Here is a 15,317-nt window from a genome sequence, read left to right on the forward strand (position 1 = left end):
AAGACAGATTGAAAAGGAATTTTTATCAACTGAGTCTAAAATCGCGACCGATGCCTCATTTTCATTTTCTGGGTGATCTTCATAACTTAATGAAGGTAAAACTCTGATCGTTCCTCCACTTTGAAACGGAGTTGGAAAACGAACAGTTTCGCAATAGAAACCGTCCGATGTACTCTCAGACTCAGTGATGTTTACTTTGCCAAATTTTTGTTCCACTATTGCAGCTGTAACAAAATTTAAATCTTGCTTCACATACGGAAATACATTGACGTAGAGTTTACTCTTAAAGGTGGAATGAAAATGAAATGAACGTATAAGTGAATACGACAAATACCTGACATGAGCTGAAAATTGCCGGTTGTCGCGAGCAAAATAAACGAGAACCACATCTTAATTTCCTTAAAAAAATATATAATTTGTGTTGTATTTTTGTCGCGTGGAATGCAATTCAAACAATAAATAATGAGATGTTATTGTGGTTCATCGTTTCGTTATCTATTGTGTGAGTTGCTTTTGACGCAACAAAAATGCGACGTTTAACCTTGGCTTTAAGACCACACATTCACTTTTCAAAAGCAAATATATTTTAACATAATTATTATAATATTTTTGTAGATTGCATAACGATGATACATTTTTGCCGCTCTGGAGTCCATTCCAAATTTTGGTTCCAGAATTTACATGCTTCTGAAAACTGAAAATTCGTGTCTTTACGAAATCGCGCCCTGTCTGTTCTTCAGTGTTTTTATCTGCCGTTTCGTATTTTGACAAGCCCCTTATGGGCCATACATAATACGACAAACGAGTTGTAATCCAAAGCGATAAAGATACTGAAATATCAAAACATCTATAGATCAATATTTCAGATCAATAAAAATAAGCTGCATCAAGCGAAAAACAATAAACCTGAAAGGTGTGTATATATTCACATATTCATGTTCAAATAATTAAAAGCAAACGATAACGAAAGAAGTTAGGCATGAGACGAATATGCGAATACACCCTCACATATAGTATACGGCCCAATAGTATACTTCTAAGTTCTAACAGCCCGTGTCTCAGTCCCCCGAGGGAATTCACTGGTTTTTTTTTCAAGCAGCTAAATTACGCCCGTCTGTGTTATTATTACTCATCTCCGATTTGGTGTTAAATTATATTTAGCCTAAAATTATTCCATTGGGTGTTAAATTACCTCGATCTGAACATGACTAAGCAATTTGCGATTTTAATTGCTCGACATTCATATTCACTTGTATGAAATCAACTTTTCATGCATGAAAGAGAACCTGTTGAAGTATACAGGGTGTATAGAAAAGGCGAAACATAATACTCAAAAATTCATATTGTTCCTTTATAGAAGCAATTATAGTATTATGGATATTAGATCTCTGGTAAAATCGCCTTTTTCGCGCACCCAATTTTGCTTGGACAATTATACCGCTTATGAGCAAGCACGCTTACGATTGTAAGCAAACAAAGCGGATATATTCCTGAATATTTACATTCATTTCATTGAGTGGGATCTGACCGATCAAACACATCGAGTTTATTTACCATTGATCTGGTGCACGAAATATTTACATGATGCAACTCTTGTCAAGAAGGACGTAAAATGTTCGAATTTTCTTTTCTTTGATCAAGGTAAAATTTTTCATCGAACTGAAATATGCGCACCGCAGCCAGTGGACAGCGAAAAATTCGACCAAAGCCGCAAAAAACCTGAAGTTGAGAGGTCAAATTTCGTGGGTATAAATTTTAGCATTAATTTTAATGCTTTTACCGATGATAATAAAAAAGAAAATAACCCTGTTAATCTAAAATTCCAAAAATTTATGCACGCCTAAAAATAATGCAACCTTGACATTTGTGAATTGACCGTGACGGTATGAAATGGCCTATAGACTTACCTTTGTTGAATTTGGAATAATTTATTCGCTGATAATACCTTCAGTTAGATATACTGCTCGTAAAGTTGATATTAACCTGGATCAAAAGAAAAGCTGCCAGCGATTTACAAAGTGACCTCAATTGCTCGCCTAGCCGTCGTTGATGTATGTATCATGTGATTTGGATTATCTTTGTCTGACCTCGGGTGATGTTTTTGAAATGAAATCGTATTTGTTCAAAAAACGACGCAGGAGTTTATTTGATTTCATTGCGAAATGGAATTTGGGCGAGTTATCGATACTGAATATGGCACAAGAAATGGTAAATAATCGTTTTGTTTCATTTTTTCATTTCATGATTACATTAATTCTGCTGAGCAGCGTAGCCAGGTATTCAGACAAAACAGTTTCGGACAAACTGATAGAATAACGAGTTGTCGCAAAAAGAAACAAAGCCCTCACAATTTATAACAAATTAGTTTCTAAAAGACATGCTTGGCATAACCCAATTTGATGGATGTTGATTGGTAGAGGGTGTTCAAAACGCTCAAAAAACGCTATCGATCGTAAGAAATGTTTGTATATGTCAACTAGAGATGCCTCAGCAGTAGAATTGCTTTGTAGGTTGCAACGGAGGTTCAATAATGTAACAGCACCTTTAGCGGGACCTGTTTTCCTTGAAATGGTGTGAATAGACTATAGAGGGTTGCAAGCAATGTAGTCATCTTTGGAGCTCAACCACTTACCTTTAATTAAACAGCATTTCAGTATGCTATAAAGAGATCAGTGGTTATGTTGAATATGTTCGCCAATACAAAATTCTGGTTCGACGTGTCTTTAACAATTACGTGCAATACATTGCCTTGTAGAGCAAATCATGAGCAAATCTATGGAAGCTATTATACGTAATAAGTGATAATGCAAAAAGAAATACGGTGCCAAGCAATTTAGATGTCCAAATCTGCCGATATTTACGAGGAAGTTAAAATTGGATATACAAGAGACCTGATGTGTCTCACATAGTTTTTATACAATTGCGACGACATAGATTGCTCGGGTATTAACAACATAACCTATCGAAATATATGAGGATTTGCAGAAATTGTCGAATTTTTAGATTTACTAATTGTAAGTTATTGAAAATTGAGATGCTACTTTTTAAATTACAAGACGCCATTTTGAATTTTAAATGTGCCATGCTTGTTACTGACAGTGGTTACTGCAAAATTAGCGATGTCAAACCGAGTTTAATTCACAAAAGTATGACCATACCTTTTGTTTACTAGTATAGGACGTTAACTTTTCCCGTTATTAAAGCTTCGTCCGCCTGACCTTAACTTGGTTAATCCTCTACGTCACCAATTAGAAACTCTTGTCACTTTAATGCACATGATTTCAGATTGGTGATCAAAAGTGTTTGGGCGAGGACTGAGCAAAGAACAAGATATAATCCAATACGTATGTATACAGTCCATTAATATTTGATGATTACGTCAAACCTGGTATTAATTTATGTCAACACCCTGTATCCCTTAGTTCGCTTTTTGGTATTTAAAATTCCTGTACGTACCATTCATATACTGTACCTACCATTCATATACCTTCATGAAATGGAAGGGGGACTGCTTTACAGCACGCATCAGAAGTTAAAAGCTTACGTGTTTGTACGTGCAGTGGCACGTTTGTTTAGCTGAATGGCGACGCACATGCCGCACATTCATTCAATATGGCGACCAAAAATTACTATAAATTATACAGGAGTTGATAAAAATATCAAATTTTAATCTACTTTGTTTCAACATTCCATGGTTGTGGACTTCGATAATAAGTACGACCCGACCAAGCAATATTTGTAGATCAATTTCACAAGGATTTCTTTCCGTCTAAGTGGTTCCCGAGATACAAGAATTTTCACTGGCAATATAATCCATTTTATAGTGTAATATATAGTATATCGACTAAAAACAAGATATAAACCCGTCAAATAAGGCAGTATCCTTTATAAGGCCGATGCATGCTGTGGACGTCGCGATGTATTTGTCAATGTTCAAATAGTTAATATAGCCAAGAAAATTGCTTGTTATTCCACAGCAAACCGGTCAGTCCAAAATCCTTTAAAGTTTGCCTTTCAATGATGCCTTTTTGTCTTTCTTCTATGACATATTTCATAGTCCGCCATATTTTGAGATCATTTATGACGAATTACCGCTGATTGGGAAAATTTTGAACGACGGCGCAAAATGTCCCAAATTTCTGGTGGTGTTCTAATTTTCATTTATCCATGCATAATGGCTTTCGATTTTTACTGTTAAACATATCTAAATTGAGTGAAAATATAGAACCTGTGTTATTTAGTATTCGTAAGGCCTATTTAGACTATATACGATGAGTTGTATCACTTGTATGCAATTATCATTCTGGCGAATCTAAAAGAGGGCCAAAAGATGTTACAATTTCCCCCTTTCGTTAATTTCAGGGAGAAATTGAATGCCAGGTTTGTATATGTGTTTACACGTTCACATACGCCAGGTTAAGATCGAGTCGTGTACGACATATCGCATAGTGTCAATGGGCCTTTAATTTCCCAGCAAATCGTCTTATTCATGCAGGTTTATACCGCGCGTGGCTTTTCGCATTGATCGATATGTATAGTAAACAGACGAAATCAGCAATTTGCTTATGCACATTAATTGTCTTTGTTCCTTTTTCTCTGCATCAACTAATGTTTTCACGAAATGCGATCGCGACAAGACAAATATTATATAATCAAACTTGCTATTGGTGTAAATACCCTGAATGTTTTAGTTAGCTTTTTCATATTTAAACTTCCTGTTATTTCCAATGTTTTGCAAGTCATTGATGCCTTTCATATTTACGTTTATCAAGTGGCAGGGTTAAATAAGGACTGCTTTACAGTATGCATCAGAAACGTGTTTGCATTGCACGTTTGTTTAGCTGAATAGGCCGAGGCATGCTTCTGGGAATATTTCGCAAAAAATCAAACGGAATACCGACATATGCAGACTGGTTCATGGATTGATATCATTACGTTTCCGCATACCAAGTCGGTTAGACAACGATAACCTAAATAGAGAGAAACTTTTTGCACTTCGGCATGAACATGCAACGGCGCGCACGTCTACCCATATGCATAAAGGGAGCATCGTGGCGTATTGTGATAAAGTGTTACATAGAGCTAAGCATCAAATGTGGTATAACAACTGCCTAAAATAGACAAAACACTTCTCGACGTTTCGACCTGAGGGCTTTCGTCAGGAGAGTTAGTATGAAGACATGAGTTAGGGCGAATTGACGTCTCTTAAAGTGCCTATAAACCCAAAATGGGTTTTTGGTGATTCGGATAGAGCGTAAAAAGTTACAATAAAAGTTCTACATTAGATTTTGATTAACACACTCTAAAAACATCCTGGTTAAATTTTACCAAAATGGGGTTAAATATTAACCAGGTAAAGTGTCAGTATACCACCTAACCAAGTCTGGTTAAATCAACCAGGAAGTCCTGGTTAAAGAATATTAACAACAGTTCCTGGTTAAATTCAACCTAAAATGTGGTTAAGTATTAACCAGGTAAAGTGTCAATATACAACTCAACAAAATCTACCAGGAAAGCCTGGTAGATGAATATTAACTACAGTTCCTGGTTAACATTAACCAGGAATGTGTTGTTATTTACAATATATCTGTTTGATTTTTTTGAACATCGCATATAAAATAGTGAATATAAAAATCAAGTGTACAAATGTATTGCAAAATCACAAAAGCATTTTATTAACAATGGTACAGTATATATAAATATATATAGAAGCAATAACAGATAGAAGCAATGACAAGTATGAAAGACACAATAAACAATCAAGCCTTTAATGCAGCCCGTATGGAGATAACAGACGGAGCAGTTTTTTTATGTTTGCACCTGTCCTCCAAACCAAAAATTACTTTTTGGAAAAATTCCCATGTGATGCCACATTGCCAGGGGTATTCGATATCCATAATATAAAACATCTTGAAACAGGTGTCGATAGCAGTCAACAAATTTGACCTCTCCAATGCTCTGCCTTTGCTAACAACAAACACTTGTTGAGGACTGGTGACACTTCCATGAACCAGAACCTGTGGCTCATCAGTGGAGTTTTCCTCAAGATATTTTGGCATGTTGGTACCAATCTATTTATATTGGGGAAAATTCCAAATTAAATCAAAGCAGTTAAAGAGCAGTCATCAGACTAGTTTTCAGTACCTCTGAGTCTACAGTTTGGTTTCTGCAGATTGAGAATTTTACTCATCATGTTGACATTTATAATATAAGTTGGATAATTATACACTAATTTATGTATGCGAGTACTAAATGCTTAATTTAAGGCAGATGTAGATGTTAATTCCCCAATATAGAGAGTGGCCTAAATAGTGTAGGTATAATGTACTCCATTAAATTCATGGATTAGCTTCAAAATAAATAAGAATAAATATTCATAGATACAAAATCATGCTTACTGGTTGAACATCAACAAAAACCTTGATAGCATCATCAATGGTGCTTTTCTTTTTCCCTTTGCGTCCAGTAGGAAATATTGCTGGTAAGAGCACAATTGCAACATTTTGTTTTTCCTCATCTAGAAGAAAAAGTATTAATTATTTTCATCATTGTAGAACAAACTGCTTGCTAATTGCAGTAAATGTTCTGTGTGACAGAAAAGACAAAACATGCTTTACAGCAGCTTACCAGTGTTGACTTTCTGCATGTCAACATGGAGGTAACTGTGCCAATTTGCTTGGCTGTTAGCATAGGCAATAACTTTTTCAGCAAAAGATGGTGTCCATTTTAGGAAAAGATTATCTGCAACTTCACCAAATATTTCTTCAAAGTCTATTTCAATCTAGATAGGTAAATAAACAAACAGTTAAATGGTGTGGTATAATTATGCCATCCTATCTCCATTTTATTGTGATGACAGTCCTTCCAGGCAATGCCACTCCATAGATGAAGAAAGAATATCTTCATGTTCACATTCTAGGATAGGAATTTCCTGTTAAATTTTCCTGTGTACAATACTCACCATACCAGGTATGTCGAACAACCTTGGATGTTCTTTCAGTATATCACAGACTGATAGTTGAGGGTTTTCCTTAATCCATGCAGCACGACTGATTGATGTTTTCTTCATGTATTGCTTTACTTTGCTGAGTGGTTCGATGTGATGCTTTAACCATTCTACCATTCCCATGTATTCATCATCACTTATGCATTCTGAGATAGGGAAAACAGATTACGTTACGTTCATTGTGCTGTACCATTTATATTTTGAATTGCTGTCATTCGGTCACTGCGCTGGTGGGAATTACGCTCACTGTACAAAGTATGGGATGCAATGGCCTTTTTACCTGGTAATGCACCAACTTTAACAAGCTTAGAGCTTGGCGCACTAGTTGACACACCAACTTTTTTCCCCTCTGTTGAGCGTCTTCTGACATTTCTCAATTTCTCTTCAAGCCACCCTGTAGCTGAATGAATGCCCATCCCAGGAGTGTACCAAGCTTCCTGCAAAACATTTGAATTATGTATATTGATGGGCAACATTCATGTTGACTTGCGATATTTATTTCTTTATATTTGTGTAATTTTAATGTCTTGGGCGAATTAAATTAGAAAAAAAAGTTGTTCAATGTTATGGTTGTCATTAAAGCTTACAAATCCTTGGCCTTCTTCATCCTTAAGAAAGGGGAATTCCTCAACTACAGCTCTGGCCATGGACACTTTTACATCTGCTCGTGGCCTGTTGAAATAATCAAAGAATGGCTATATTTAAGAACTCTAAATTCTATGAATGAACAAAAGATACTGTATGCCATCTTTTAATGTCAAAAAATTGTATTTTTGATTTTGATTATGTAATACGTTGTACAGTATATGTAGAGTATAATTAATTGCAACCTGTCCCCAAATCTCTCAATCATCTCGGCTACAAGAACCTGAACCATCTTCAATCTCTGTTTTCTGGGTAGTCTCCCGTTATCCAATTCAAACAGGATTTCTTCGCCAAGTGCAGAATTTTCAAGAATTGATCGGATGCTCTAAATATAGTTGACATTAATGTTAATTAATTAGCATTATAATAATGCCAAACTAAAATATTACGTATAACATTAAGTATATGTAATATAACATTAAGTATATAGTCGGTGATTATTATTAATATGGAACATACAAAATCAGCCTTTAATTTCTTTGCATTGATTTCTTTGTGTTTTGATGAATCTGAAGCCTGTAATGTAAAATTTATAGCTGAAATCTGCAGAAAAGTTCAATGTTTAACCGGGAGAATTCCGGGGGCAGAATCATGAATGTCTTGCCGGTGAATTGACACAAGATCGAGAAGTTGTAATGGTGGAGGGGACCATACTAAAAATTTGTGTTTGTATGTAAATATTACTAAATTTGAATTTCTTTTGCTTTTTCTCATCGAATTATAACACTAAAATTTCGACACTGCCAAATCCAGCATGGAACTTACATGGAATGCATATTGGGCATCAAGGCTATGGTAATTAATAGAGAGGTTAAGAACCCCGGTTTCGGTATACAGGTACGGGTAGCCATATTTTGTTTATTGGAATTTCTTGTTTTTTGCACGTTTCAAGATACAAATCATGCTTGCCTCAAGTCTACTGGAAAATAATTGTCAAGATAATCTTCGAAAAAATTGAGAAACACTGATGGATATTCATAGCACAAAATAAGGGTACCCGTACACTGGAACTGCGGTATCTTAACCTCTCTAATGCATAATTGTGAAAATTCTAAGCTTACAAAATTCCTATTGGAAGAACTTGCTGTACTGGACATCTCAGTCCTCACTGCCACTGCCACAGGTGTCTCAGCACTCACTGTTGTCACAGAAGTCCCAGGAAGGAACTAAAATATGAATTGTACACAAATACATGTTATAGATAGATATACAACCAAGCCCCAGGGAATAGCTGGCCTTACACTTCTGTTTGTAAGTTGTATGAAACAAGACTGCAAACAAGCTATTGAAAAGTATTGGGAAACTTGTTTGCAAGTTGTAAAATAACATGCTTGTTTAATCATCCAACTTGTTACAAGGCTGTCCTAACAAGACTGCACAGTACATATGCATAATATAACAATATTTTTACAATCTTGTGTTGTCAAGCTTGTAGCAACCTTGTTATATCATAGCTGTACGTAGCAGACAAGCGGGATAAAAACATCCCGTCCTGGCTAGACAGGACCATATAAGCAGGCCCTAATATGTTGGTAATAAGTGCCCAACCTATCAATGTATTCTGTGGCGTATGGTAACATAATTGAGCCAATCTCCTTTATAAGCCTTTGATGCATGGTATGCTTGTCGATCATATATATTATCCACCAGAGTTATAGACCAAACTGGTTCAGCTGATTTTGTAACAACGTAGGTATGAGTATGTCGCTCATATTTAATGGTTTCCCAGAGTGCTGTAACAAGTCTGACATGACTTCCATCACAAATGATGAAAATAATTTCCTGAAATATGGGCAGGCCATCTTCTGATTTTCCTGTGATAACCAACACATTTCTTGAGTACTTTATTCCATTGACTACACACCATTTAGCAACATATACCTCACTGAAGAGATTTACATGAAGGGCAGTGCTCAAAAACTCTGCTTTTTCCAAAGAGGCAACTAGGGTAGAGGTTCCTGGCCCAATTTCAATATCCCTGTCGATAAGCTCCTTTCCACACATCAGGTTGTAGCATAAAAACATCTGCTGCCTCTCTGCCAATGTTTTTAGAATATTACGATAATTGCAAACAATGTGGCCAAGTCTTTTGAAAAACCGATGCTTGGCCTCAAATCGCATTGTCCAATAGTTTATTAGTGGGCCAAGTAGACGTATTTGTTGTGGATAATGTGTCATGAAATGGTGCTTTGGCTTCAAATTGCGATTGGGACATATCTGCAGAAAGTAATCATGATGGTCTTTTATAAGTTGTTTTAGAAAATATGTCTCCTGTGTAGTAATTTCTGGGCAGAAGATGAAGTCCATACACTCAAGAAGGAGAAGAATGAGCTCTAAGTGTTCATTACCCTCTGGAACTAGATCTGCAATCATAAGTGGGAGATAGCGAATGAGACACCACATTTGCGATGCTGTCTGGCCTGTTGCACCATCTGGGTGTTGAATCTTATTATTACTGATGGGTGATGGTTTGTTCTTGGAATCGCATGGTGCATAATCGAAACTGGTGATTCTGCTGTTTAGAGTGTCAAGATCAAAAAACCCTGCTTGGATAAGATTGCCAAGAACAACATGAACCTCCAGTCCACAAACACCCTCAAGCAAATCGTGCATCACATCAGGTGCATTGTTTGTTGTAACATGAAAGTTTTCAACATTGTTCAAAAGACACGCAGCTTTTACACCCGTTGAAGTGGGATCATTTCGTAATAAATCTTCACCATAGTTGTCGACATTACGAAGTAGCTCATTGTTCGCTGTTAGTGCTCTACGCATTTCTTGGATATGCATTTTGCAGTTTCTGCAAAAATGGTGACTGAGAAAGCATTCCACAAAACCACATATACCATTAACACCTAAGTTGTCACCAGTTACCTGTGCAACACTAATTTGAATCCTGCCTTGGAACACATCTGTATCTATTTGAAGACCGTCCGTTTCTAGTTCTTTAATATCTTCCACCAGAGGTTGCAAAATAGGATCAAAGCCGTAGGTTTTAACATCGCCTGAATTATACAGTCCAACTAAGTAGCAATTACATAAAGAGGATCGAAATTTTGGTGGTAAATTGAGGATTGTACAGTATACAACACCTATCTTGTGTATACCTGCTTTTGATCCGAGTGGGTTTGCAATTTCGCAGTCGTCCACATATAAAAGCAAGGCAATGTTTCTCGAATTCGAAAAAAAGACATGGCCGCGACAAAATTCTCCGTCATGGAAGTCTCGCATAACTCCGTCATCACTTGGTTGGTATTCGAAGACAGCTCTCATGAACCCTTTACTTTCCAAAATGTTCTTGAGAAGTTTCTTGAGAGGAATGTACTGAAATGTGACGTGTCTTGCCACTTGATCAACATGGCCAGTGTTTGGGTTGCTGCGTGGATAATAAGCAATGGCAAAAGGTACCTCTTGGGGTTTTATAAAATGACCGGTCTGACTAAAATACTTCTGCTGTTGATAGACAGTACCTAACTGTTCAAAAGGATGTTGGAAATCGTGGAACATTTGTATAAGATCTTGTCTTTCGGGATCTTCATTAGCTATACCTTTATTATCTAATAGTTGTTCAGTTTTGTTCTTTAATGACTCGATCATCTGCGAAAACATGTCTGAGCTCTCACTAACAACATTATCTACTGTTGATTGGACAACACTGCTTGACGACTTCAACTTAGCAATTGTAGATGCCGCCAGTTCAGTGACTTCGACTCGACTAAGAATCTGAGATCTCATGTTATCAATATTGAGAGGAGGAATGTCATCAAAGGGCCCATTATTGGGAGGATTTTCATCACTATCATCATTGTTTTCATAATCGCCATTGTTCTCGCGATCATCACAATTAGGATCGATATTTTTGTGTTTATTTTCGATGTGACGTTTTAAAGCAACAGAAAACCGAAATGTTTGCATGCATCCATCTTGCCCACACGTAATTGGGCAGGTGAACATACGGCCTGACATTAAAGCATGTCGATTCCTGATATGCCAAATAAGACGATTTCCATCTCCATGCACTACTTTATCACACCTAGAGCAAATGTAGCCCATTGTTCATCGACAAGAAAACAATGCTTTATATGTATACCTTTTCTTTCACCAACATTTTAGCAGCTTTTGTCTAGGCCCAATAGCTACAACCATTTCCTTTACAGATGCTTCATCTAAGAGTTCCAAAGCTTCTTTGTCAATCATATTCTCTATAATAATGGAAAATAACTTCATTAAATGAGAAGTGCAAAATTATTGGTATTTTATCATGCATATATAATAGAAGTGTGCAATTTCCTCCTATTATTATTTTTGTAATCTTTTCTAATATTGTTACAGTGCCTGCCAACACCATACGGCCACGGAGAGGGGAGCATTTTGTCCCAGGCCCCGAACCTGAAGGGGCCCCCAACTTAAGAAAGAACCTAAATTAAAGCACTTTAGAAAATATTGGGCTCAATCTATTGAAAGAAATATTTGCAGTTGATTCACAGATATTTAAAATCATAATGTCAAATAAAAAAATATTTTCATATTCAAGCATTGACAGAGCATTGACATTGCATAAAAACAACATTGTTTTAAATATTCAGCAAAAATATAGTAATAACAATTCAAAAGCAACAAGCTTCCTTTTTTTGTCAAATACAAATACATGTATAGTCAAAGAAGAGAGTAAAAAGTGCGAAGCAAATCTTGCAGTAAGTGCGTGGCGTATTAAAATGGCCTTCAAATATCTTTAAAATGCAACCATAAGTTGTCGTCTGTCTTGAAAAGTGCCTTGGTAGAGGCGTGGAGCATTAATTATACACAACTATCAAATATTTTCAACAATTTTTCGAATATTTCAAATGTTAAAAGCCACATATATAGTCATGTCTTCTGTCTGAAAACATATTTACAAGTGGAAAATAAATGCAAAAACCGCAAGTTTGTATTGATCCTACCTTCAAATATTTCTTGCAAGCAAAGAAGGTTCCATTCCTTGAGTTTCTCCGATACAAATCTATCCATATAACTATTTTTATGGCGTATTTTTTTGCGGAATACTTCGATAGTTCGTTTGAACGAAAAACTTAAATGAAAAAAAAACACAAAAGAGCGCGAAAAGTCAGGTTGGGAGCTTATTCGTATAAACTCCTCGGTTTTCATTGGCTTGTACTTACGGGGATTAGGAACGTATACCCGAAGAAAATTTCCTCCACTACGGCATTTACCCATTACGTCATTTAATCTGTTTTAATTTGGTTTGGCACAGTCAAACAAAATGAACCTAAAATACTATATATGTGTACTAGTATACGTAAAGAACGCTCGATATTATATCGAATGTAAAGGTATGATTTTAATCGCCAGATATTAAAAATCGATAAAAAACGACATCGCACATGCAAGGATTTAGTCGACTGACTAAAATCGTACGACGAAAATTGTGTCGTGTGCGGCCCGGCTTTAGAGGGATATATAAAAGTTCTGTGCATCGGTTCCACTCATAACAATGGGTAGGCTACTCATTTTAAAATTGCTGAAATTTAGTATGCTTCTAATTTTTATGAACATAAACGCTAACTCATATTCATTTAAATCTATAGTGAACCAAAGTAGTGTTAATCAGTTAATTTTTTGTTTACATTTAGAAGGTCTGGATATATCCAAATGGGAAGAATTAAGGGGTGGGGCTTTATAATTTTTAGGGATATTTTAAAGGTATGGTACAGTCCCTAACTTAAATAAATGCTTTGTTTGCATTTTAAAGTACTCAATGTCTTGAAATATCAATAACAGTCAGAATATTTAACACTATTTTGATTTTGCTTTTGTTCTAAATGAACATAAGTTAGAGTTTATGCTCAGAAAATAAGAAACATGCTAAATTTCAGCCATTTTAAATCAAGTAACCTACAAATTGTCTGGGCTGTAGCTAGAAGCTTTATTGGGGTACATGTGTATATTAATTCAAACATTCATCTTATGGAGACTGATTTATTTTGTAGGCTATTGTTCCTGTGGTAGATAAACATGAATATGACTATACTCCCCTTCCCCTGCCCCTATGAAGCAGCCCAGCTAAGCCCTGCCTATTGTTATGGGAAGAGTCATTTCCACAAGTCTAAGGCAAGACCATATAGGGGGGGATGACAAAGGGGGGCATGTAAATTTTAAAATACAGAAAATTCAGCACTCTTTAAACTGGGTAAGAGGTCTTTTATTCAAATCATTTAGTGACTGTGAAAAATAACAAGGACAGGAGCAGTTAGGAAAATATTTCAAGGCGGGAAAATATTTCTTAATTGTTGTAATTAATGCTTAGTAAATATAAAAAGGCAAGTTCTCGTCTACAATTGATGCAAAGTATGAAATCTTATCTCACACCGTCAACCTGTGTTAAGGGCTTTGCTAGACAGTGATAGTTCCATTGTTAACCTATAGCTGCACTACTCACTCAGCATATACTAGAACACAGATTTCCTAATTGGAATGTCTACAAAACAGAATGAAGGGGATGATCATAATCATAATTTTATTTTTTTTTATTATGTATGTAAAAACCTAACAAGGTTGAATCAAATAATAACAATGTATTTACCCATGCAGTTATGTTGAATAATTTACATACGATGTAAACATTCAAATTATATGGTCAGACTAAAATAAGAAGGACCAGTAAGCACCAATACTCTGTTATCAAGGTAAATTGTCTGACATTTATATGAACACGAAATTTCTCATATGCATAGCGTGGCAAAATTGTCGGGCTATAGCTTCGCCACTTCACCCTGAGTGTATTAAAACCTGCACTCCACTCACTTCATTTATCGGACAAACAACGTCATTATTGACCATAAAAATCTCTTACCCAAACAAAGTAGTATCGTTCGCTTCGCTTTATACGACTCCGATTGTCTTTTTATCTTGTTCGTGCCAAAACAGACATACTACAGCCAGTTGAAAAAACAAAAATCGCCAAAAATGCGACGCCATTTTTTTTTGTTTTTGATGAAGGTATTCTTCCTTTAAAGTCTCCTGGTTAAAACAAATTAACCAGGAAACGGGTTACAAGTATTCCTGGTTTAAAAACATGAAATAACCAGGAATTTCAACCAGGATTACCGAGTTTAACCCAAATAGGGTTATTTCCACATCAACCAGGAAATTTTAACCAGGATGTTTTTAGAGTGCATGAATTTGGTTTATTTATCGTCATTTTTCTACATCATGTTCCTTTGATTAGCTCTTAAAAATGTTGATATTTTTGCAATTTTTTTCTCACCATGGATTGGGTATATGGTCTAACTCTTGAGAAGTCCAAATCAATTGGTCCGAACTGCAGTAAAATAATATACAAATAATGAATGTTTATGAGTGCCATGGTAAAAATATTTTCACGAGGTGAAAGATGGAATGTTAGGCGAGGCGATAGCCGAGTTGAATGGAACATTCCATCTTTCACCAAGTGAAAATATTTTTACCATTGCACGAATGAAAACATTCATTATTTGTTTTATATAATACCAAAATAGACTTTCTCGTTTCAAAAATATAATTTATTAAAAAACATACTGTATGGATCAACAACCATATGTGCGAGAAGCATTTTGATGGATGGTATTTACTGAAAGCATTAAGAGTGCAATGGAACAAAATGTATAGTAGTACAATTGCACTCTGGAGA

The 15,317-nt window shown here is 35.8% G+C and overlaps 2 protein-coding genes across 2 annotated transcripts; both read right to left on the minus strand.

Annotated features, from left to right (window-relative positions):
• Positions 1-5,722: 5,722 nt before the first annotated feature.
• On the minus strand, positions 5,723-7,137 carry LOC114539528. The gene is made up of 4 exons (XM_028560165.1): positions 6,962-7,137; positions 6,628-6,781; positions 6,399-6,517; positions 5,723-6,071 (listed from the first exon to the last, which is right to left on the minus strand). The coding sequence occupies exons 1-4, from the start codon at positions 7,127-7,129 to the stop codon at positions 5,760-5,762; spliced, it is 753 nt and encodes a 250-aa protein (XP_028415966.1). The 5' UTR covers positions 7,130-7,137; the 3' UTR covers positions 5,723-5,759.
• A 45-nt stretch (positions 7,138-7,182) lies between these two features.
• LOC114539546 lies at positions 7,183-11,755 on the minus strand. The gene is made up of 6 exons (XM_028560179.1): positions 11,742-11,755; positions 8,713-8,817; positions 8,111-8,167; positions 7,837-7,976; positions 7,594-7,678; positions 7,183-7,443 (listed from the first exon to the last, which is right to left on the minus strand). The coding sequence occupies exons 2-6, from the start codon at positions 8,746-8,748 to the stop codon at positions 7,183-7,185; spliced, it is 579 nt and encodes a 192-aa protein (XP_028415980.1). The 5' UTR covers positions 8,749-8,817; positions 11,742-11,755.
• Between the last annotated feature and the right edge of the window lie 3,562 nt (positions 11,756-15,317).

This window comes from Dendronephthya gigantea, unplaced genomic scaffold (genome assembly GCF_004324835.1).
Source record: "Dendronephthya gigantea isolate DGI-Jeju-01 unplaced genomic scaffold, DenGig_1.0 000205F, whole genome shotgun sequence".
NCBI classification, from domain to species: Eukaryota; Metazoa; Cnidaria; class Anthozoa; order Malacalcyonacea; family Nephtheidae; genus Dendronephthya; species Dendronephthya gigantea.